We start from the raw sequence: 24286 nt of genomic DNA, 5'->3' as shown, positions 1-24286 counted from the left end.
ATAAGTTTAATGTGACACCAAATTCACTTTCATATCTCAAGTATTAAAAAAGTTATGACCATTTTCATACTCGGAAATTAGCATCTTGTTCCCTATTGATTTTCAATGGACATTACAAAAAAGCTGTGATCTTGGATAATCAAAAGCCCATTTCTAAGGAAAGATTAACATTTTTAAATAGCCTAAGTGTCCAAAGATTATTCACAAATAATTCACAATATAACATGATTTTTATATCTAATTTACATTAATTTATAGGCCAAATGGAAGGAATTTAGTGTAAATAAATGCTGTAAATAAATAATTGCTGTAAATAAATGCCCATTTAAATCGGCTTTCCATGTGGAACGCGCTGGTTTAGAACGTTGACATCGCGCTGGATTAGTGCCCTCAAGTGCCGAGAAAAATACTGCGGGATATAAAAAGCCCAAAATGAGCTACTCGCTATAGATAACTTGATATAGGGTTATATATATGCCCCATTTAATGTAAAAATAAGGTACGTACCTTTAATTGTTTGCTTTATAAAACCCTGGGGCTGCGAGAGGTTGCGGAATGAGACAGTAATTTTAAACTATTATAACTATATTATCCCTATAAAACTAATAATACCTTTTGCGACCGGGTCTTGCAGCGATTTTTCGTTAATGATTTACTAGGCTGAACATCTGCGATTAGTACAGCCTAGTAAAAATCGCGTTTTAAACCCGCCCCCTCCAAACAGCGCCAAAATCGCGGACCTGGCTGTGGGCAGATTCCCAATGGCGATTCAGGTAGGTTTTGTAACATACCTACCTCATGCACATCAGTTGTACGCTATATTTTGCCCCTCTGTAACCCCCTTCCCCCCCCTCTCCCCCCCTCCCCCCCCCAATGTCCCCCTCCCCCTTCAATGTCCCCTCCCCTCAATGTCCCGACCCTCACCCCCCCCCTCCCTCCCGTCCCCCCTTTCCCCCCTCCGTCCCCCCTCCTCTCCCTCAATATCCTCCCTCCTCCACTCTCCTCTCTTCCTACCCACCACGCGCCCCATCCCCCCCCCCTCCCCTCGCCCTCCCCCCCCCCTCCCTCCTCCCCCCCCTCCCCTCTCCCTCGGTGTCCTCTCTCCCCTCCTACCCACCGCGTCCCTCCCTCCCCCCCTCCATCCCCCCTCCTCTCTCCTTTCCTCCCTCTCTCCCTCCCCTCCTCTCCCCTCCCCTCCACTTCCGCTCCCTTCCTCTCCCTCTCCACCCCTCTCTCCTCCCCCTCTCCCCCTCCCTCCTCACCCCTTTCCTCCCTCCCCCCCCCCCTCCACCCCCCTCTCCCCGACCCCTCGCATTCCCTCCTGTTCCATCGAATCACTCCTGGGATACAGAGTCACACCGCGTGGAAAGAGGCCCTTCAGTCCAACGTGCCCACACCGACCAACATGCCCCGTCAACACCAGTCCCTTATTGCCCCTTACATGTCCCGTCTACACCCACCTTTTTGTCCCTTATTTGGGAGAGAGAAAGTTGGCAACCCTAACCAACGCCAACCAACAATCACCCATTCACACTAGTTCTAGTCAACACATCAGGGACAATTCACAGAAGCGGAAACTTACAGACCTGCACATCTTTGGAATGTGAAAAGAAACCAGAGCAGGCGGAGAAAACCCACTTGGCCACAGGAAGATTGTACCAACTCTATGCAGACAAGACCCACAGTCAGGATTGAACCCAGGTCTCTGGTGCTGTAAGGCAGCAACTCTAATGCTGCGCTACTGTGCTGCCCTATATTTGAGTAAAGTAATTTTAAAAGATACAGCAAACAAAAATACTTAAAATGGAGCCTGGGAATAAAGGCAAGAGCAAAACGAAGGAAAAGGAAATAAAGGCAGAAGCGAGGAACTACAGGTGCGGGTTTACGGAGACCGACACAAAGTGCTGGAGTAACTCACTGGGTCCCTCTTGCTTACACAGACAAGCTCCGCGTCACAAGATTAAAGCCAAGGTCAGCTGGACAAAATGTGTAGGAAGGAACTGCAGACGCTGGTTTATACCAAAGATAGATACAAAATGCTGGAGTAACTCAGCGGGTCAGGCAGCATCACTGGAGAGAAGGAATGGGCGATGTTTCAAGTCTGATGAAGGGTTCCAATCCCAAATGTCACCTCTTTCTCCAGAGGTGCTGCTACCTGACCCGCTGAGTTACACATTTTGTTCCTACCCGAGGTCGGGCTGGAGCTGAAGAACATTTAGCTTTATATGGTGTAGGCAGTATCCAATGATCTGGATGAATTGTGTTCTGTAGTGCTGGAGCCATCATCATTGGCTTCCTTTCCTACACTAATTATCTGTCGTTTCTCTGCCTTTTTACTTGTTACTATTCAGCCAGGGGTGAGGCAAAGTGATTCTGTGGCCACTCCATCAATATTGGTGGCAGGGCCCTTCGTGGCTATGCAGCTACAGCAAGAGATTTCAAAATGCCAGGCCAGTATGAACTAGTCCAGGGGTGGGGAACCTTTTCATGTTGGAATGCCACATTAAGTTAGCTGTAATCTAATTAGGTCGCATTCAAGAAACTTCAATTAGATAAACTTCAAAATGTACATTATTTTGTAAAAATCTAACTACTATGTACTAACTTCAAGAAAATGTAAAAAAAAAGTTAATTCTAAAGTTAACTAACCGTTTAATGACTTTGTTGTGACTGCTTTTTGTGGGAAAGCATTTGAATATTTGGTTGCAACATGGAGGTATGCAGTTTCAGCTGATCTTCTAGATGGGAATCCGTCATTTGTGACCTTAAGGGCGCCTTGATTCGGGTTAGGTAGGAGAATGCAGATTCGCAGCAATAAGTGGTTGAAAAGCAAGAAAGCATTTTTTGTGCATGTTGCCAAAGACGTGGGTATTCTATTGCATTTTTCCATATTTCAATTGGATCTTTCTTCGTGTCAAATAAGGACTTTAAAATGTCATCTTCTGAGAGCTCAATCAATTCCATCTGTAGTTCTTTAGAAGCCTTGGAGACATCAACTAGGTGAGGTTGAAACGCTAATTTGAGTGTGATGTCATGATTCTCAAGCTCAGTGAACCTTTCATTGTGTTCTTTAATTAATAAGCCTATAACAGCTGCGTATTCTTCAAATGATTCACATGAATCCTCCTGCTCATCAATGACCTTCGCTAACTGGGGAAAATGTTCATCCAAAATTTCATTTTGAAGATGAAGAGTTTCGAAAAAGATAGCTTTTTTCGAAATGCTTGGATTTTTTTTTGCCACGTATCATATATAGACTTAGTTTTACCTTGCAAAGCAACATTCAAGTAATTTTGCTTTGACATGATATCACACAGAAATGCAGTATTTCTATAGGAATCTTCTTTCAATAATTCACATTGCTGATTCTGTTCTTCATGAAATGTAACTATCTGTCCCCGCAAAGATAAAAATTTTGCTGGCACCTGTCCCTACGATAGCCAACGATACGGCAAATCCACACTGAATGCCTCATCGTCCAACTTTAGCATATTACGAAACTGACGATGCCGTGTTGCCTTTGCACGAATATAGTCTTCAATATAACCTGTTGCAAAGTGTCACTTAAAATGGTAGATTTAGCACAGAGATTTTGTTGATGTAAGATACAATGAAAAGAACTGAGAGCATCTTGATCTGATGATACCATTTTTATCTGTGCAATAAACCCTTCACGTTTTCCTGTCATTGGAAGGTCCACCATCTGTACATACACTCACTAAATTAACCAAATCCAGTCCAACTTCACGACATTTATCTTGAAAGTTGTTGAAGAAATCTATTCCTCGTGTTCTACCCGTAAGCGTGCCCAAAGCGGGTAAATCTTCGTCGTAAAGAAAATCTTCTGTTTTGCCCTGAATGAAGTATAAAACCTGCGCCGAGTCAGTAGTATCAGTTGATTCATCCAAAGTGATTGGAATAATATATATTTTCCTTTTGGAGTCTGGCGTGAAGTTGTTCTGTTACATTGAGGGCTACTTCACGCTGCCGAACGGTTATAGTTCTCCTTGAAAGAGGCCGTTGTTTGTACTTTGAAACCTTATCGGGGTCTAAGCATCCTACAACTTCGACAATGCATTCTTTTACGATTTCTACATCGCTAAATGGCTTCCCTTTTTCCCTGAGTATATAAGCTACTTTATAAGTTGCTTCTTGATTTCCTTTGGTTTTCTTTGACATGATGGGCTGTTAAGCAGTCAGAATAAACAAAAATACAGTCCAACAAATACGCTGTTTAACTATTCTCAATTACAACTTCAAACGGACAGCCACGTGATTATGTTGATAATACTGAAGACTGGATGGCCAGCGGATTCTCCCCGACATTTTCCCACTTGTCAACCAGCCTCAGGCAGTGTTGGCGCCAGTCAGGCAGGGTGGTTAACGTACATTCTAGAGTCACATTAGAACTAAATCATGAGCATAACAGGTGCTAAAATAGCCCTCGTGACTTACTAATGTTTTAATTGTGGCCATCAGTCGGGGAGGATTATTTTGTTGAATCTTCTTTTACTCTTTGGTATTTTAAATACGTTCATTTTAAGATTAACATAAAAATAATAAAAGACGAACAAAAACATATTAGTATAAATAAAAGGATTTGTTCTACAAAATTTGGATTCATTCAAGAGGCCTAGAAGGCCGCAGGTTCCCCACCCCTGAACTAGTTAGTGTTCCAGAAATATAGAAAGTACAAGGTTAGAGTCACAGTCTTACAACGTGGAAACAGGCCCTTCAGCTCGGCTTGCCCACACTGACCAACATGTCCCATCTGTACTAGTCCCACCGGCCTGCATTTGACCCATATCCTTCTAATCCTATCCACGTACCTGTCTAAATGTTTCTTAATACCTGCCTGAAATGCCTCCTCAAGCAGCTGTTTCTTTACACCCATTACCCTTTATGTAATAAAGGTACACTTTGCGTTCTTATTTTTCTTCCCCCCTTCACCTTAAACCTATGTCCTTTGGTTCTCAATTCCTCTGCTATGGACAAGAGACTCTGTGCATTGACCAAATCTATTCCTCTCAAGATTTTGTACATCTCTATAAGATCACCCCTCATTCCCCTGCACTCCCAAGGAAGAGTCCTATCAAGCTCAACCTCTCCCTATAGCCCAGGCCCTCGAGTCCTGGCAACATCCTAGTAAAACATCCTGATGTTTCCACTAGTGGGAGAGTCTAGGACGAGGTCACAACCTCAGAATTAATGGACGTTCTTTTAAGAAGGAGATGAGGAGGAATTTCTTTTGTCAGAGGGTGGTGAATCTGTGGAATTATTTACCACAGTAGGCCGTGGAGGCCGAGTGAATGGATATATTTAAGGGAGAGATAGATTGATTCTTGATTAGTACGGGTGTCTGAGGTTATGGGGTTAGGAGGGAGAGATAGATCAGCCATGATTGAATGGCAGAGTAGACGATAAGCCAAATGACCTCATTCTCCTCCTATCTCTTATGATCTAAATCTTTTCTGTACCCTTTCCAGCTTGACAGCATCGTTCTGAAAGGGGCAATTACCAATTCCTGCTGATATTTGGGCACTTGGCATGGAGAGGGGCGAGTCAATCTGGAGACCTCCTTGAAGGCCTGCCCCTGGGTTTTGCAGGAATGACCGTACCCAGATTCATGCAGTGGGCCATGAAGGTGCGGGAGGTCCACCTGTGGTGTCTACTTGCTCCTTTTCCATGGTTATGTCCGTTCCAGGCATTGCTGGAGGGAGGCACCTGGTGTCCGTTGACACATTGGTGGCCTTCCAGAACTAGTAGTCAGCGCAGGGGCTGGGGTGCGGTCTGGATGAAGCGTATAACATTCTAATTTAAGTTTTGCATCAGTGCTGTGAATAAAGCCACTCTAAAGTAAGCAATAAAAAAACAGACATGTAAAAGGATAGCCTGGGGACAAAGGCCACAGAACAAAAACAAACAAAATAACTAAAGGCGAATAAAAGAACAAGTTTGTTCGCTCATGAAATGGAGCCCAGTATTTATGACACAAACAAACATAAGTGCCACATTTGACAAGGCTTTTAATGCATCTGAGGCCAATTACAGTATTTTCTTCAAAATCCACCGTGCTGAATATCACGTGAAACAATGGTGCGGCATATGTGGCCATTGCTGTTCATGTTTTCTTCTTAACGTTGAATTATGACTTGACCGCTGAGACTACGACCTGCTTTAACCAGTTGTAACAAGTATATTGGACCCAAAATAATACAAATACATTCCGACTCTATATCCTCTCCCTGCCTGACAAAAGTGCCCAGACCAGGTTCAGGATGGGTTGAACAGAGTGCAATGCTCCTCCCACTCTGTCCCATCACATACTCCCAGGATAGAAAAAAAACTGGTTGGGTATAGACTAAAAAAAGACACAAAGTGCTGGAGTAACTCAGCAGACCAGGCAGCATCCCTGGAGAAGATGGATTGGTGATGTTTTGGGTCGGGACCCTTCTCCAGACCTTTACAAGAATCCATGTGCTCTAGAGATGCTGCCTGATGTGCTGAGTTTCTTCCAGCACTTTGTGCCTTTCAGTAAACTAGCATCTACAGTTCCTTGCTTCTTCACAGGTACATACTATGTTCTCTGCACTTTCCACTGAACCTTTCGTCACAGAGGTGAGAGGCTACATTGTGGCAAGGTTTTCATGGGCACCAGATCTCTGTACGATCTTTGCATTCTCTCAAAATCAGGAAAAATGAACAGGAAATGACTAATGTTGTAATACAGTAAGTGTAGGGGGGAGGAGATGTTTGAGTCTGGAGAGTGATTTCTGGTCTGTGCTGATAGTGCATGATTCCTGCTCATTGTAAATGCTGCTGCTGTACGGGGCATTGTGATGCAAATTGTTAGCACTCATATAGCACATCTTAGCCCTTTAACTGCAACATAACACAAAACACACTGTCGACTCAGGCCTGAAGAAGACTTCCTTCGCATATTGTCAGCAATATTTGCTGTGGTGGAGATAACTCTGGTGTCACGGAACAACAGAGGCCTTTCACCCTCATTAAAATGTGCCCACGTGGTACGAGGAGCTTGTACATAGCCATGTATTCCCAAAGCTGGGTCACAGTATCTGGCAAAGGAAACCATGTAACCAAAATGCAATTACTCAGTGGTCTGAGAGAATAACTGCCTTCAGCTCGTTTACCTATGTTGACTTATTATTGAAAATGTTTAGAGCCCCAGGGACAGCATTTAATATTAACTAAAACATATAAATGGATTAATATTGTGTCATAGTGCAATATTGTATTATAGCTCAAAACGGGTAACAAAGAACAATGGACAACTTGCCATCCTAATTGCTTGCTATACCTGAATATTGGCTCCGGTAAGATATGGATACTAATATTACAATATCAAGGGCCCTCAGAACACAAACACCTTTCAATCTCATATTTAAAAAACTAAAGGCCACAGTTGCTGGAGTAACTCAACGGGTCAGGCAGTGTGGACTGGGACACACCCGCAAATCTCTTACATTTGGCCCCTTCGAAACTTGGAGAACTGTTCTGGAACCTTTGCCATTTTGGAATATGACGTTCAATATATCCAATGCCTCTATGGTCACCTCTTTCAGCAACCATAGTTTGCAGGTCCTGGGGATTTAGTGGTTTCCAGACCCACTCATTCCACCATTGAAGGTACACAAAAATGCTGGAGAAACTCAGCGGGTGCAGCAACAGCATCTATGGAGCGAAGGAAATAGGCGACGTTTCGGGCCGAAACCCACCATTGATATTGTTTAACTACTAAACTGATTTTCTTTCCCTCTGGACCAATATTTCCAGGAGGTTTTCTTTTGTGTCTCTTCATGTAGACAGATGCAAAATATATTTTATGACTTTGCCCTTTCCTTATTCACAACACAACTTCCCTTGTCCTGGTCTATAGAGGATCCATATTAACTTTGGCTAATCTTTTTCTTTTTGCATGTGTTGAGAGGTTTCTGAAGTCTGTTTTACTTTCTTTGTCATTCTGCAGAATTCTGAATCTTCGTCTTTTTGCTGCTGTTTTTAGCAACAACGACGGCCTTTCATCGAATGCCATTTTTAATTCCTCTTGTTAGCGAAGGGTGGGCTACTGTTCATGTCGGGCTGTTGTGCCTTAAAGGGAAATGGGTTTTGTTGTAAACTATGTATTCTTTAAATTCTTTAAATGATAACTATTGCCTGATTATTGTCGCGCCTTTTAATATATTTCACAATCCCCCACAGTCTGCCCCCACATCATTATTAGTCGATTGGACACAAAAATGCTGGAGAAACCCAGTGGGTGCAGCAGCATCTATGGAGCGAAGGAGATAGGCAACATTTCAGGCCGAAACCCTTCTTCAGACTTTGAAGATGTTTTCCCTCTTTAACACATTATTAGTCGATTAGTCTTAAGGGGTTGGACAGGCTAGATGCAGGAAGATTATTCCCGATGTTGGGGAAGTCCAGAACTAGGGGTCACAGTTTAAGGATAAGAGGGAAGTCTTTTAGGACCAAGATGAGAAAATCATTTTTTACACAGAGAGTGGTGAATCTGTGGAATTCTCTGCCACAGAAGATAGTTGAGGCCAGTTCATTGGCTATATTTAAGAGGGAGTTAGATGTGGCCCTTGTGGCTAAAGGGATCAGGGGGTATGGAGAGAAGGCAGGGATGGGATACTGAGTTGGATGATCAGCCATGATCATATTGAATGGCGGTGCAGGCTCGAAGGGCCGAATGGCCTACTCCTGCACCTATTTTCTATGTTTCTATGTTTCTATGATTGTTTTGTTTATACTTAATACCCTGGTTTCAGATTGAACTAAACAACTTTCAGTTTTTAACAAAATTCTACTATTTTATGATCTCTCTTCCCCAAAGGCCCTGCACTTTCCAGGTTATTAATTTATCCTTTCTTGTTGTTCAATGCTGCCTCATTCACTCCGTGAATTCTACCTCTGCATTATTCCCGCAACTGGGTTAATCCATTTTATACTCTTCTAAGGTCCCATGTGATTATTGTATTACCCTTGTTACAGATGCCTCTAAAATCCTTATCTATACTTACCCCTACATTGCACCCTCTGAGGGTTTTGTCGGCATTCCCCACCAATGTTTTCTGTGCCTTGCTGTTCCTTAGCTCCACCCAAACTAACTCTATTTCTTTAAGAAGGAACTGCAGATGCTGGAAAATCGAAGATAGACAAAAATGCTGAAGAAACTCAGCGGGTGAGGCAGCATCTATGGAGCGAAGGAAATAGGCAACGTTTCGGCCCGAAACGTTGCCTATTTCCTTCACTCCATAGATGCTGCCTCACCCGCTGAGTTTCTCCAGCATTTTTGTCGAATTCTATTTCTTGATTTTCTGAGCGAGATCCTTTCTCTCCATTGCCATTTTCCCATCCGTTATCATCATCATCATCATCATTCCTCTTCTCCCGTTTTGCCTATCCCTTCTAAAAAATCGAGTATCTGGAACAATTTATTTCTAACTCCAATTAAATTTTGCAGCCCCATCTCTGGAATGGTTAATAGAGTTGAAGCATGTACCATATTTATATTTACTCATTAATTGATGTTTACCGATTAAAAAAAATTTTTTTTTTGCAATCTGAGCTTTCAATTATTTCAATTTCCCACTGCTGATTCTAGTTTGAAGTATGTTGTACCTTGTTAATGTGCCAAACCTCCCTTCCTGACAGATTCCAATTATCATCACTTATTTTACTACCCTGCACTCGCTTTTAACATTATACGTTTCCCTCACTAACCCACACACTATTTAAAGTCTTATCTACGCACGTGTAGTATATGCAGACTACCTAAAAGATACTTGACAAAGTACTGCATGAAAGATTGCAATCATGATTAAAGCCTTTGGAATAAAAGGGGCCGTACCACCTCTAGAAAGCTAGTTAAATAACTGGAAAGACTAGTGGTGAGAGATTGCTTCTCGGACTGGCCGAAATGTTCAGTGAATCTCCCAGGGAATGTATAGCAATGAGCAAAGAAGAAAGTGTTAGAGGAACACAATGGGTCAGGCAGCATCTGCGGAGGGAATGGACAGATGCTGGTTTGAATCTGGACCCTTCTTCAGACAGAAAAAGACTCCTGTGTTTAAGAAGGAACTGCAGATGCTGGAAAATCGAGGGTACACAAAAATGCTGGAGAAACTCAGCGGGTGCAGCAGCATCTCAGCTGCACTCAGCGGGTGCAGCAGAAAAAGACTCCTGACTTGAAATCTCATCTGTTGAGTCTCAAGAAGGGTCCTGACAAAGTGTTGTTGGTCCACTCCATCCGCAGATGCTGCCTGACCCGCTGAGTTACTCCAGCACTTTGTTTTTGTTGAAGATTCCAGCATCTGCAGTTTCTTGCACCTCCAATAACTGAGATTTCCAAATGTATGATGACACAATACTTGGCAGCAGGGTAAAGGAGGATTCAACAGCTGTAAAGATCTTTGAAAGGTTTTTAAGACAATAGACAATAGGTGCAGGAGTAGGCAATTCAGCCCTTCGAGCCAGCACCGCCATTCACAGATAAGAAGACACAAAGTGCTGGACGCAAAGTGCAGCAGGTCAGGCAGGACCTCTGGCAAAACATGGATAGGTGACGTTTTGTGTCGGGACTTTTCTTCAGACTGAAGGAACGATTGCTTCTGGAGATGGATGGATCAATAAGCAGGTTAAGGGAAATGACAATGAATCTGTGGAATTCTCTGCCTCAGGCAGTGGACGTCAATTCTCTGGATCCTCTCAAGAGAGAGTTAGATAGAGCTCTTAAAGATAACGGAGTCAGGGGATACTGGGAGAAGGCAGGAACGGGGTACTGAATGTAGATGATCATCCATGATCATAGTGAATGGTGGTGATGGCTCGAAGGGCCGGATGGCCTCTACTCCTGCACCTACTGGCTATTGTCTATTGTCTAAAAGAAGCAGAGACAACAAGATGCGTCCACATCAGTAGGGCCTGCCTCTGTGAACTCTGGGGGTGGATTCAGGAACAGCTTTGAAAAATTAAATGTAAAAGGAGGAATTCGCAGGGCAACGGGCGAGATCAAGAGGGAGCGAGGTTCATTGGATACTTCTTCAAAACTTCCTCCACAGATGCAGCTCTGTGAAGGGAGTGCGAGAGAATGCGCTCTATTCATGTCATTGTACGTCAGCAAGCCTGACCTCAGATGGCTGGCAGCATAAACACCTCTCTGGTTACATGACCTCTGTCTCATTGTCAAATTGCAGGATTTTGTGCTTGTAAATTATACAACGGCCGAGAGACTGAATAGCGACAGGTTTCCCAGTTACTCAGTGAAACAAACGCACCGACCCATTTGACGATTCAGACTAGAAATGCGATGGAGAGATTTGAGGGTCTGTGTGTAAAGGGAAATAAATACCTAGAGCCTGTGTGTACAGAAGTGAAATGCCTTTCCACGACAGTTGGGTGAGTCCGAAGTTTCAGTGGGAATTAATAATCTGTGAAGGAAGAAAGAGAAAGGAAAGTGAATGAGGTGAAGGTGGCGAGGGGCTGCAGTAGGGGAGGGGCTGCAGTGGGGAGGGGCTGCAATGGGGGAGGGGCTGCAGTGGGGGAGGGGCTGCAGTGGGGAGAAAATGCGATGGGGGGGGGCTGCAGTGGGGGGGGGGGGGCTGCAGTGGGGGAGTTGCAGTGGGGGAGGGGCTGCAGTGGGGGGGGGGCTGCAATGGGGAGGGGGATGCATTTGAGGGCCTGCAGTGAGGATGGGCTGCAATGGGTGGTACTTGCAGTGGCGAGGAGGTGCGGTGATGTTCCTACACGTTTGTCATTCTCCCTGACTGACTACACTTACGTTAATCCCAGAGTCGATGACAAATGGTGTTTCAGTTGTCAACCCTTCTTGGAAGTGTTGGTGGAGATTTCATCAGATGACTTCCAACTCCCCCACTCAGTTGAACAGTCTCTTTTATTCCATCTTCTATCTCCATTATTTTCTTCCTTCTCCCGTGCCTGTGGAAGTATGAAGCTAGCTATTTGAAAGAAATAGGCAACGTCTGATTTCTCTCCTGAGTTGTGCTTACAGCAAGTAACCTGACTACTGCATTAAACCGTAGACTTGGATCCATATTTTGTAGAACAAATCCTTTTATATTTATTGATATGTTTTTGTTCGTCTTTTATTATTTTTATTTTAATCTTAAAATGATCGTATTTGAAATACCAAAGAGTAAAAGAAGATTCAACAAAATAATCCTCCCCGACCGATGGCCACAATTAAAACATTAGCAAGTCTTGAGGGCTATTTTAACAAAATAATGTCCATTTTGAAATGTATCTAATTGAAGCTTCTTGGATTGGGCCTCGTTAGATTACAGCTAACTTAATGCGGCCTTCCAACATGAAAAGGTTCCCCACCCCCTGGTCTAGATTTTTATTCCTCCTTCTTAACATTAGGGACTCGGTTGGGTCAGCTCCAGAGTAACGTGCCCCAGCCTGCTCAGCCCTGCCTGAAAGTTGTAAACTCCCAGTTGTGGCATCACATTTGTGAGCATTTTTAATGCTCTTCCCCTCACCTCTGCCTCCCCATTGTGAGCTGGGTGCTGTGCATCACTACACCTTCCCTGGAAAATATCCGTCGAAAGACTCCCCCCCCCCCCGGTGTTATCCGATTAGTCACCAAGTTCCTGGTATTGGTTTGAAGAGTGAGTATGCAGATCAGCCCAGGTCCATTCACGCACTGTTGCTGAGACTGGAGGAAGGATTGCTCCCTGCGACAGGCTCTGGCTTGTCGGCTGAGAAACTGACGAGAGGCACAAAACTATTTCAGGCTCTGCAGCCTCCCGAGGCTTCAATTCAGGCCTCTCCTCTTCACTCACCTTGACTCACGGCTGGTGTTACCGGGATCTTCAGTCTCATGGCTAGACAGTGGCGTCGGTGTCACCGACCATCACTGGAGTTTGCTTCTGAGGAGGTTTCCCCCCCTCCCCCCAACCCCCCACCCCCCCAAACTCTGTTCTCTCAAACGTCTAACAAATCCCCTGTGTTTCTCTTGCCATCTCCCTGCTCCAAGGAGGGTAATTTACACTAACCCGTTTAACTCACCAAGAAATGGAAGGAAACCAGAATGCCTGTAGGAAAGTGAGGTAGTCACGGTGAGAAGGCCAGCAGCATAATCAAGGACGAGTCTCACCCCCTCCCCCCCACTTCCTCTTCTCCCCTCTCCCATCGAACTATATGTACAGAAGTGTAAAAACGCACACCTCCAGATTCTGGGGGCAGTTTCTTCCCAGCTGCTATTAGGCAACTGAACCATCCCATCAACAACTAGAGAGTGATCCTGACCCACCATCTATCTCATTGGAGACCCTCGGACTATCTTTGATTGGACCTTTCTGGACTTTATCTTGCACTAAATGTCATTCCCTTAATCCTGTGTCTGTACATTGTGGATGGCTCGGTTGTAATCATGTACAGTCTTTCCGCTGACTGGATAGCATGCAACAAAAAACTTTTCACTCGGTACACATGACAATATACTAAACTAAACTAAAACTAGACTTATCTCCAGCACTGACAGCAGCTAAGACCAGGGTCTGACACGGGTCCCTGGAGCTGTGAGGCAATACAACTAATTGATGCATCAGTTTTCCACCCAAAGCAAACTTGTATCAATCAATATTCTTAAGGTGTTATACAGTAACAGACTTGTACCAACTAATACTCTGTACTGGCAATTTGCCACAGGGTATTGCAGCCTAGATTAAAACAATTTTCTTTGGAAAAAGTATTAGTCAAGAAGGACAAATTCTCAAAATGTTCAGACGACAGACATAAAATGCTGGAGTAACTCCGCGGGACAGGCAGCATCTCTAGATAGAAGGAATGGGTGACGTTTCGGGTCGAGACCCTTCTTCAGACTGAGATGCCGCCTGTCCCACTGAGTTACTCCAGCAATTTGTGCCTATCTTCGCAGTAAAGTTGCATCTGCGGTTCCTTCCTAGTACGTTTTGTCTCTTGTTCAGAGGAAGGTTTGTCTCTGAGGAAGGAGATTATTGCCATACAGGGCGTGCAGAGAAGGTTCACCAGACTGATTCCTGAGATGTCAGGTCTGTCTTATGAAGAAAGACTGGATAGACTTGGTTTATACTCTCTAGAATTTAGGAGATTGAGAGGGGATCTTATAGAAACTTACAAAATTCTTAAGGGGTTGGACAGGCTAGATGCAGGAAGATTGCTCCCGATGTTGGGGAAGTCCAGGACAAGGGGTCACAGCTTAAGGATAAGGGGGAAATCTTTTAAAACCGAGATGAGAAGAACTTTTTTCACACAGAGAGTGGTGAATCTCTGGAACTCTCTGCCACAGAGTGTAGTCGAGGCCAGTTAATTGGCTATATTTAAGCGGGAGTTCGATGTGGCCCTTGTGGCTAAGGGGATCAGAGGGTATGGAGAGAAGGCAGGTATGGGATACTGAGTTGGATGATCAGCCATGATCATATTGAATGGTGGTGCAGGCTCGAAGGGCCGAATGGCCTACTACTGCACCTAATTTCTATGTTTCAGCTGGGTTTAGTTCACGGCTTGCTTTGGGCTTTCTGCAACAGCTTTGCCCATTCGCATTAACACATCACTGTAATCCTAGTGTTTAAGAAGGAACTGCAGATGCTGGAAAAAAATCGAAGGTACACAAAAAGGCTGGAGAAACTCAGCGGGTGCAGCAGCATCTATGGAGCGAAGGAAATAGGCTACGTTTCGGGATTTCAACATTCCGTAACGTTGCCTATTTCCTTCGCTCCATAGATGCTGCTGAACCCGCTGAGTTTCTCCAGCATTTTTGTGTACTGTAATCCTAGTGATTGTTTAGTTTAGAGAGATATAGATCAGAGATAAAGCATGGAAACAGGCCCTTCAACTCACCGAGTCCAGCCGACCTTCAGTCACCTGTTCTCACCCGTTCTGTGTTCTACACACTAGGGGCAAATTACAGAAGCCAATTAACCTACAAACCACGCGGTCACGGGGAGAATGTACAAACTCTGCACAGACAGCACCTGTAGTCGGGATCGAACCCGGGTCTCTGGAGCTGTGGGGCAGCAGCACTTTAGCGCCACGGCGGAGTTGATTCATTTCCCAGGGTGGCAGTCCTTCATTCAATGAGTCATTAATCCTCTTGGTTTTTTTTAACGCTTGCCCTTATGTAAACCAGATACGAGGCCAATTAATAAGCTGACGTCATTGTCACTCTGTCACTTGGCTTCCCCCACCATCTCTCCGCACCTCTTTGGCAGTGCCCAGTTTAACGTAGTTTCCTTCAGTGCTAGAGCAGTGGAACCCAGACCGCTCCCTCTATCTGTTCTCTGTAACGATAGCAGACTTCTAAGAGTTAGAAAAGTAAACTGATGGACTTGAATGAACACATCTCTTCTTTATTTCCACAGGCGCTGAGACAACCATACTTGGTTCTGAATTGGCAAGATGCCTGGAATGCTGTCAACCTAGTCATTGATTTACCTATTTTCAAAGAAAAGGAAATTCCGTCCTCGCCATCTCGAATGTGCGCTGCTGCTTTGATCTTGAATGCTCACTTGACCAACTGAGATCCCTTCCGGGAATGCTTGAGTCTCGGCTAAGCAGCAGTGCCAGGTGCTCCAAGGGTTGGGCTGAGGGGGGCCATTAAGGAGGAACATCCACATGCTTAAGCAACGCTGTCTGTGAGAACTCCCCCACTGTGCCCGGCCACGATAGACGCAGCCATCCCGACACTTGCTGCTGGACAAGATGAACCAGGCCTCACCACAGCCAGATCGAAGGTGGTATGAGAACCACGAGAAGATCCAGGAGGACCGCGCTCTACGCAGCAACCACTTCCTGGGCAAGAATACCATCTATGGCGGTAAGTCACCCTTTATGGGGCAGCCCCTTGTACATGGAATGTATGCCCTGGGCAAAGAACTAATTCATCAATTTGCACCTTTAGATACGGGTACTTCGTTATTACAGTGCGAGAAATGGCCAAGAGTGAATAAACGGATGTGATATGTGTAGAAAGTACATGTATGCTGGTTTCTTCAACAATGCAGAACTGTATAGTTGTAGACGACAATGCATCTGAAAAGTGTGAAGAATGATACATGCGAACAATATTGGCAATTAAAATTCAAATCGTAGGTTTTGGAGACAAATGACCAAAACTTCGGCCGGAGGTAGGTTTAGGGAGACGTAAACGCTGAGAGATCTTTGGAGAGGGAATGTCAAAGCGTGTCGGCACAACCGGCAGCTGTGGATTGCGAATGTGCAGCGGTGCCGTGAGGAAACGCAGGGACCTCCGGAGGTGGCAGGGCCAGCAGATGTCACACACACAGGGAAGGCAGACGTTACAAGCCCACTGAGGGACCTGAAGGCAATCTCAGGGCATCTGCCAACAGAGTAAACCTGAAAGTGTGGCCACTGGTGTGTTGTAGAAAAGCCTGCACCAGGCCAGGCCCGTGAATCAGCAGTGAAGGATAATCTGAAGGAGGGTCCCAACACGAAACGTTGTTGACCCATTTCCCCCCACAGATACTGCCTGATGCCCCTGTCCCACTTAGGAAACCTGAACGGGAACCTCTGGAGACTTTGCGCCCCACCCAAGGTTTCCATGCAGTTCCCAGAGGTTGCAGGTGGTTGCCGGAGGTTGCAGGGAGTGGAAGCAGGTAGGGAGACTGACAAAAACCTCCGGGAACCGCACGGAAACCTTGGGTGGGGCACAAGGTCTCCAGAGGTGTCCGTTCAGGTTTCCTAAGTGGGACAGGGGCATGACCCCCTGAGTTCCTCCAGCACTTTGTGCTTAAGATTCCAGCATCTACAGTTCCCCGTGTCTCTAGATAACAGTGGCCACGTCTCCAGTTCAGACCATCTGAACGCTTGCTTCTTCAACAGTGCAGCGCTGCACTGGCTTGGGGAGCAGAACACAGTCCTGCCACTGCATGTAGCCAGTGCTTGTTGCCAGCTCGCCGGGCAGCAGAGGAAGGCACAATCAGTGCCCCTGCCACTGTGAAGCAAGGGCTGCCGTGCCCATTTCTTGTCGGCCAAACTAGTGTTATCCACTTGCCATCCATCAGGAGTATGTGTCAGGACTCAGCAGTACATCAAACCCAGGCTGTTAATTAGTTATCAACAGATTCACTCGAGTGATTACAAGGTACAGGCTCCGTAGGGGATTGTCAAATGGTTCGTATCCATCAGCTGGTGCTTAGGCCACTGCTGCTCGCTGATCTGTGGCCTCTGTGAGTTTGCTGAACATTTGTAACTCTGCAATCCGTTTTCCTCATGAAGGTGCTAATGTTTGTGATGATTACATCTGCAGAAATAACCTGCAGCCTATTCGACCCTGACCCCCCGATTCTAGCCGCAGTTACATCTCTCAACAAAATAAAACATCCCTGGGAGATTTACAGTACTGTAATTAGACAAAAGTGTGGCGCTCAGCCTCAGAATAGGCATTAGGCCAAGCAGCGGGAACAAAAAGAAGCTTGTTACAGATGTGGGTTTGATGGAGCATCTTGAAGTAAAAGCAAAAGGTGGAGAGGGTTAGCGAGAGAATTCCAGGGCTTTCGGATGGAATTGTTATGATCTGGAAAGCTTGGCCTGGAAGCAAGTTCATTATTAATTTCCATAAAGGAGCTGGAAAAATACTAGGGAAAAAGGATCATAGAAACATGGAACATGTGCAGGAGCAGGCCATTCGGCCCTTTGAGCCAGCACCGCCATTCAATATGATCATGGCTGATCAGCTAAAATCAGTACCCCGTTCCTGCTTTTTCCCCATATCCCTTGATTCCTTTAACCCTAAGAGCTAAATCTAACTCTCTCGAAAACATCCAGTGAATTGGCCTCCACTGTCTTCTGTGGCAGAGAATTCCACAGATTCACAACTCTTTGGGTGAAGAAGTTTTTCCTCATCTCAGTTCTAAATGGCCAACCCTTACCCCTTATTCTTAAACTGTGACCCTTGGTTCTGGGCTCCCCTAACATCAGGAACATCTTTCCTGCATCTAGCCTGTCCAATCCCTTAAGAATTTTATATGTTTCTATAAGATATCCTCTCATCCTTCTAAATCCCAGTGAATGGAGATCGTTGTAGGGAAAGGACAGGAACCTGTGGCTAATTGGCTACGACTTCCGAGATTGGATGAGCATCCTTCAATGATTCGGAAGCACAGTTGCCGATGATGGAGAAGATGACAGGGGAGGTGTGAGACGAGAGAACGAAAAGAACGTCTGGCTCTCAGAATAGGGTGGGGGTAGGAGTAGGGTGTGGAGCATCGGAAACCAGAGCTGAAGGCAACAATACGCATTGGTATTGGTTTATTATTGACACCTGTACTGAGAAAATCTTTGTTTGCATGGTATTCAGGTAAATCATTCAATGCATGAGAATAATCAGGCTGTACATAAGTACAGCAGGGGGGCATGGTGGCGCAGCAGTAGAGTTGTTGCCTTACAGCGCTAGAGCCCGAGACTCGGGTTCAATCCTGACTATGGATGCTTGTCTGTATGGAGTTTGTACGTTCATGACCTGTGTGGGTTTTCCCCAGGAGCTCTGGTTTCCACCCACACTCCAAAGATGTGCAGGTTTGTAGGTTAATTAGCTTGGTAAAATTGTAAATTGTCCCCAGTGTGTGTGTGTGTGTGTGTGTGTAGGATAGTGTCAATGTGTGGGGATCACTGGTCAGCCTAGACTCAATGGGCCAAAGGGCCTGTTTCTGCGCAGTAGCACTAAACTAAATTAAACTAAAGATGAATGAATGAATGAATAAGTGTATTGGCCAAGTATTCACATACAAGGAATTTGCTTTGGTGCTCCGCCCGCAAGTGACAACATGACATGCGGTGACAGTTAGGAATGGCACATAAAATATTAAAGGAGCAGAATTAGGCCATTCGGCCCATCAAGTCTACTCTGCCGTTCAATCATGTCTGATCTATCTTTCCCATCTCCTTCAAGTGACAACAACAACATACAGTGACAGTTAGGAATGACACATAAAACATTAATAATAAAACATTATTGATTAAACATAGTGCAAAGAGTAAAGTACCAGGGCGTAGAATATAGTGTCGCAGCATTATAGCATTGCAGTCACAGAGAAAGCGCAGATAAATAAAAAGTTCAAAGTCCGCAATGAAGTACTGTGGAAGATAGGGACTGCACCCTAACTTGTGGAAGGACTGCTAAGTAATCAGTAGTCCAATAACTGTGGGGATGAGGCTGTATGTGAATCTAGTGGTACATGCTTCCTAGCTTCTGTATCTACTAGTCTATGACGGATGGGAGAAGAGGGAATGACGGGGGTGAAAATGAAACATTGATTATGTTGGCAGCATGAAGTGAACGTGAAGTGAGGTGGTCATTTGCCCCCCTATTGGTTTCCAACCCCATCTCCCCGCTCCTATGTTCCCTGCAGCTCTGCATTTTATTCTCCCTCACATATCCTCAACTCGTCTTTGCTTCCTTTGCCACGCAACTAAACCAAGAGGGGGACCATACAGCAGCCAATTACCTAGGATGTGGCAGGAAACCAAGGCATCCGTGACATGATTGAACCCAGGTCCCAGGAACTTTGAGGCAGCAGTAGTAACGAGTGGTGCAGCGAATAGAACCGCAGCCTCACTGCACCAGGGACCTGGGCTCGGTTGTGTCGTTGGGAGCTGTCTATGCGGAGTTTGCACATTCTCCCTGTGACCAGATGGGTTTCCTCCAGGTGCCCTGGTTTCCTCCCACATGCCTTGGAAAGGTCTAGCGGAATAGCGGCCAAACATGGAGAGGTGGGACTAGTGTGGATGGGCCAGTATGGGCAGGTTGGGTCGAAGGGCCTGTTTCCGTGCTGCATGATTCTACATTCAGAAGATGTGCTTGGTTTGTAGGTTAATCGGCCTCCGTAAATAGTCCCTTCTGTGTAGGGTTGTGAGAATGGGACAACAGAATTAGTGTGAATGGATGGTCGGCATTGAATCAATGGTCCGGTGGGGCATTTTGGTCGGCATGGGCAAGTTGGGCTGAAGGGCCTGTTTCCATGCTGCACCTTTCAATTAATTCATTCCAACACCGTCTTTATGAATCTACCGAAAACCCGGAGTTCTGTCAGCTAGAAGGACAAGGGCAGCATGTGCGTGGGAATATCAGATTCCCCGATGATTCACACACGGGCACAGAATGTCTGAACACCTCAGTGAACAACAGTGGCGGAGTTCCTTCATCAGAAAGATTGCCGCGGTTGAGGGTTTGACTCACCACCATTTTCTCTGGGGGAATTAGATCCAGGCTATCAACGCTGGCCTTACCAACAACACCCACTATTCCTGGACAAGTGGTCACCTCTGTAACACAATCACCATTGCAGTGCATCTGATTGAAACCTGACTCCATTTGTACAGCTCTGCTCAGTGCCCTTTCCATGGTAACTCACTTACCAGATCCATTAGGTGGTGTGAAGTGTGCTTCAAGTGGCCGTGTGTGGGATTGTGATCTGTGTTCATAAGTTCATAGGTTCTAGGAACAGAATTAGGCCATTCAGCCCATCTGAATACTCCACCAGTCCACTCTGCCAATCATAGTAACATAGAAACATATAAATTAGGTGCAGGAGTAGGCCATTCGGCCCTTCGAGCCTGCACCGCCATTCAATTTGATCATGGCTGATCATCCAACTCAGTATCCTGTACCTGCCTTCTCTCCATACCCCCGATCCCTTTAGCCACAAGGGCCACATCTAACTCCCTCTTAAATATAGCCAATGAACTGGCCTCAACTACCTTCTGTGGCAAAGAATTCCAGAGATTCACCACTCTCTGTGTGAAAAATGTTTTTCTCACCTCAGTCCTAAAAGATTTCCCCCTTATCCTTAAACTGTGACCACTTGTTCTGGACTTCCCCAACATCATGGCTGATCTATCTTTCCCTCTCAACCCCATTCTCCTGCCTTCCTCCCTTGACCCCTGACACCTATACTAATCAAGAATATGTCAGTCTCTGCCTGAAAATTATCCATCGACCTGACCTCCACAGCCAACTGTGGTAGGAATTCCCCAGATTCACCACCCTCTGACAAAATAAATTCCTTCTCATCTCCTTTCTGAAGGTACATCCTTTTATTCTACGGCCTCAGCGAATAGGCAAAACAATGTCAGGATGAGATTCAAAGTGCTCATCCCTTGGCACCTATTAACGATAAAATGCAAGCTTCTCAAGATCAGAGTGGGTAGGTTTGGCATGAATTGTTCTTGGCTGAACATTTTGTTTGGATATGCTCCACAGGGCTTTGCTATCTGATCCAACGTCCGAATTTGAAACCAGTCCCGTAATTATATTTCATACAGAGTAACCAATGGCCCACGACACCATGCACCCAGGCACATGTATGTACACGCAAAACGCACTCTGCGCCTGCCCTCCAACACCCTTCCCCCCCCGATAATGCTCGCAAAGATACATTCCCACTGACCTTTATTAACTTTAGTTTAGTTTAGAGATACAGCGTGGAAACCGGCCCTGTAGATCACCGAGTCCGCGCAGACCAGCGACCCCCATACACCACTAACACTATCCTACACACTAGGGACAATTTACACTTCTTACCGAAGCCAATAAACCTACAACCCTCTACATCTTTGGAATATGGGAGGAAACCAGAGCTCCCGGAGAAAACCCACGCAGTCACGGGGAGAACGCAGAAACTCCGTACAGACAGCACCTGTCTCCGTACCGGATTGAACCCGGGTCTCTGGTGCTGTAAGGCAGCAACACTATCGCTAAAGATTATGCTTTCCATTTTAAAGATTTTCAGATCGGCATTGAATATGCAAGGAATGGAGGGATAGGGATGACAGATGGCACAATGGGCTAAGTGTTCGGCTGGCAACCGGAAGGTAGCCGGTTCGAATCCCACTTGGAGTGCATACTGTCGTTGTGTCCTTGGGGCAAGACACTTCACCCACCTTTGCCTGTGTGTAAATGTAATGTAATTATGTGAAGCACTTTGGGGTCAATGCAAGTTGACTAAAAATGTGCTATATAAATAAGATTATATTATTTATATATATATATATATATCTATATATATATATGCAGGCAGAGGAGGTTAGTTGTTGCAATGTTAGTTAGTTGTTGCACTGTTGTAGGCGAGGATAAGCTTAACTGCCAAGGGTTATCCAGGCATGCACAGGAGAAACGGTTGGCTTTATGAGTAGCTGTAAGGAACTGGTTGTGGACACATGGGTAGGTGAGTAATGGTGGGAGTCATGGAGCAACACAGCACAGGAAAGGCCCTTCAGCCCATCGTGTCCATACCAACAATCTAGTACCTATCTACTTCAACTCCATTTACCATTTTACACAGCCCTCGTGATTCTACTGCTCATCCACATGGTTCTTCAATGTTGTGAGTTCCTGCCTTCACCACTTCCTCAGGCACTGCTTTCCAGATTGCAGGTTGCAGCCACCCGCTTGGTGAAAGAATTATTCCTCAGATCCCCTCTAACCCACTTATTCCTCACCTCAAACATATGCCCTCTGCCCCCCCCCCCCCCCCCCCCCCGCGCCCCTCTCCCCTGTGTCCCACCCATACTCACACCTATTTCTCCCTTCCCCATTGTAATGAGTTGAGTCAAACACATATCAAGATACAACACATGTTTATTAAATCTACATGTTTATTAAAGGAAGGATCTGCAGGACATTACATTTCCTAGCAGCTGCTCATACTAACTAGCGTAGGCAAGCTCTTGATAATATAAAGCACATACTAGACGGAGTCGCTACTAACAAGCACTATAATAATAATAATAATAATAATAATAATAATAATAATAAAAATAAACGTTATTTCGGACTCAAGGTCCAGACAAGGGACAACATTATATAAAAAATGCATTGAATATTAAAAACATCCTAAAGTACATATAAAATCTTTGTATATCACTTATAAAAGCATCATATGAATTATATATTAAAAAAAAAACATAATACATGAATTAAAATCCAGAATAAAAGAATGATCAATGTCCTACAATGAGACTACTAGAATTGGCTAGTATGAAATAGCCAATCTACATCTTTCCTTGTAGGAACAAAAGAAGCTTCAGTGGCGAAGCAATATAGGTGGAATAGTAATAACACATTCGGGAAGGTTTATACAATGACACAAAATCACACTGTATCTGATGGGTGGCCTGCAAACCCGTCCGGCCCGTGTGCGGTACAAATCCGTCTCACCTCCTTTCACCGGAGAAAATGCCAGGGAGGGCAATGGGGAAACGGCTGGCGAACATTCCTTACCCTGACTTCACGATTTGTAACTCTTCAATTTGTCTCACATTTACTACGTTAATCTCTGCCCTTTGTTCCAACCATCTGCCTATCAAATACACCCTCTCGCCCGTGTCCACCAAAGACCCTATAGCGAGCAAGATGGTCCACTCCTGCTAAATCCAATGGGCTGACGTGTAGCACGCAACGGAGCGGAATGTTGGTCATTTCTTCAGCCATTTCAGTAATCCAGACCCGACTTTGGTTATCCCTCTTGCAGTGTAATCAACGTTGCGGGGGAACAGCTTGTGTTCATAAATTATAATTCTGAAAATGAGGAGAAGAATTTTTACCAAAGTACTTTGATTTTTACGAGGATGTTTCCGTAACCGGCTTCCGTCTCCGCACTAGTATCTTTGCTCCGCTACGGGGTCTTTGGTGCGGAGACGGAAGCCGGTTACGGAAATGGGGCCGAAAATTACCCTTGAATCTGCCCGTGACCGTACTACGTCTTTTTCATCGAGTGGACTATCTTCCTCGCTATAGGATCTTTGGTGTCCGCCTATTTCCTGCCTCGCTTTGTCCTGCATCTCCTCTCCTCTCTCCCAGCTTTCTTTCCCTCCCCCTCCCCTCTACAATCAGTCTGAAGAAGGGCCCAGACCTGAGATGTCACCTGTCCATCTTCTCCAGCGATGCTGCTGCTGAGTTACTCCAACACTTTGTGTCCTTTTGCCCTCTGGTCCTAGTCATCTCAGCCATAGGGGAGAAAGTTTCCTGCTACCTACCTTGAGAACGCACCTGTCAATTTCATATGCTTCTGTCAGACTCCCTCAGCATCATCCATTTGGAAGGAAACAAACAAGGAATTTCCGGCCACCCTTCGTATCTGAAACCTTCCAACCCTGGCAACATTCTGGTGAATCTCCTCTGCCCCCATTCCAAGGCATCTAGGGATCTGGGCGGTGAGACATCAAGTGATGAGCCATGGCTCCTCGGCCAGAGTTATGACCAGAGTTGCCAACTCTAGCTGCATTTATCTGCCCATCACAG

At 45.3% G+C, this 24286-nt stretch overlaps 1 protein-coding gene across 6 annotated transcripts in view; it reads left to right on the top strand.

Annotated features, from left to right (window-relative positions):
• Positions 1-24286, top strand: part of plch2a (phospholipase C, eta 2a) — a 211684-nt gene that overhangs the window by 7319 nt on the left and 180079 nt on the right. For 5 of the 6 annotated variants that reach the window (XR_008725873.1, XR_008725872.1, XM_055659370.1 and 2 more), the window contains exon 2: positions 15390-15844. Coding sequence is in view for 4 of the 6 variants with exons in the window: in XM_055659370.1 (XP_055515345.1) it covers positions 15730-15844 (115 nt within the window). In the remaining 2 variants the exon portion in view is untranslated. Of the gene's footprint in view, positions 1-11023; positions 11425-15389; positions 15845-24286 lie in introns of those variants that run through there. The other variant, XM_055659368.1, reaches the window with a different exon arrangement.

The sequence above is a fragment of the Leucoraja erinacea genome, chromosome 30, assembly GCF_028641065.1.
Source record: "Leucoraja erinacea ecotype New England chromosome 30, Leri_hhj_1, whole genome shotgun sequence".
Lineage (NCBI taxonomy): Eukaryota > Metazoa > Chordata > Chondrichthyes > Rajiformes > Rajidae > Leucoraja > Leucoraja erinaceus.
The sequence above is the reverse complement of the archived record's forward strand: the minus strand, read 5'-3'. Positions and strand labels throughout refer to the sequence as shown.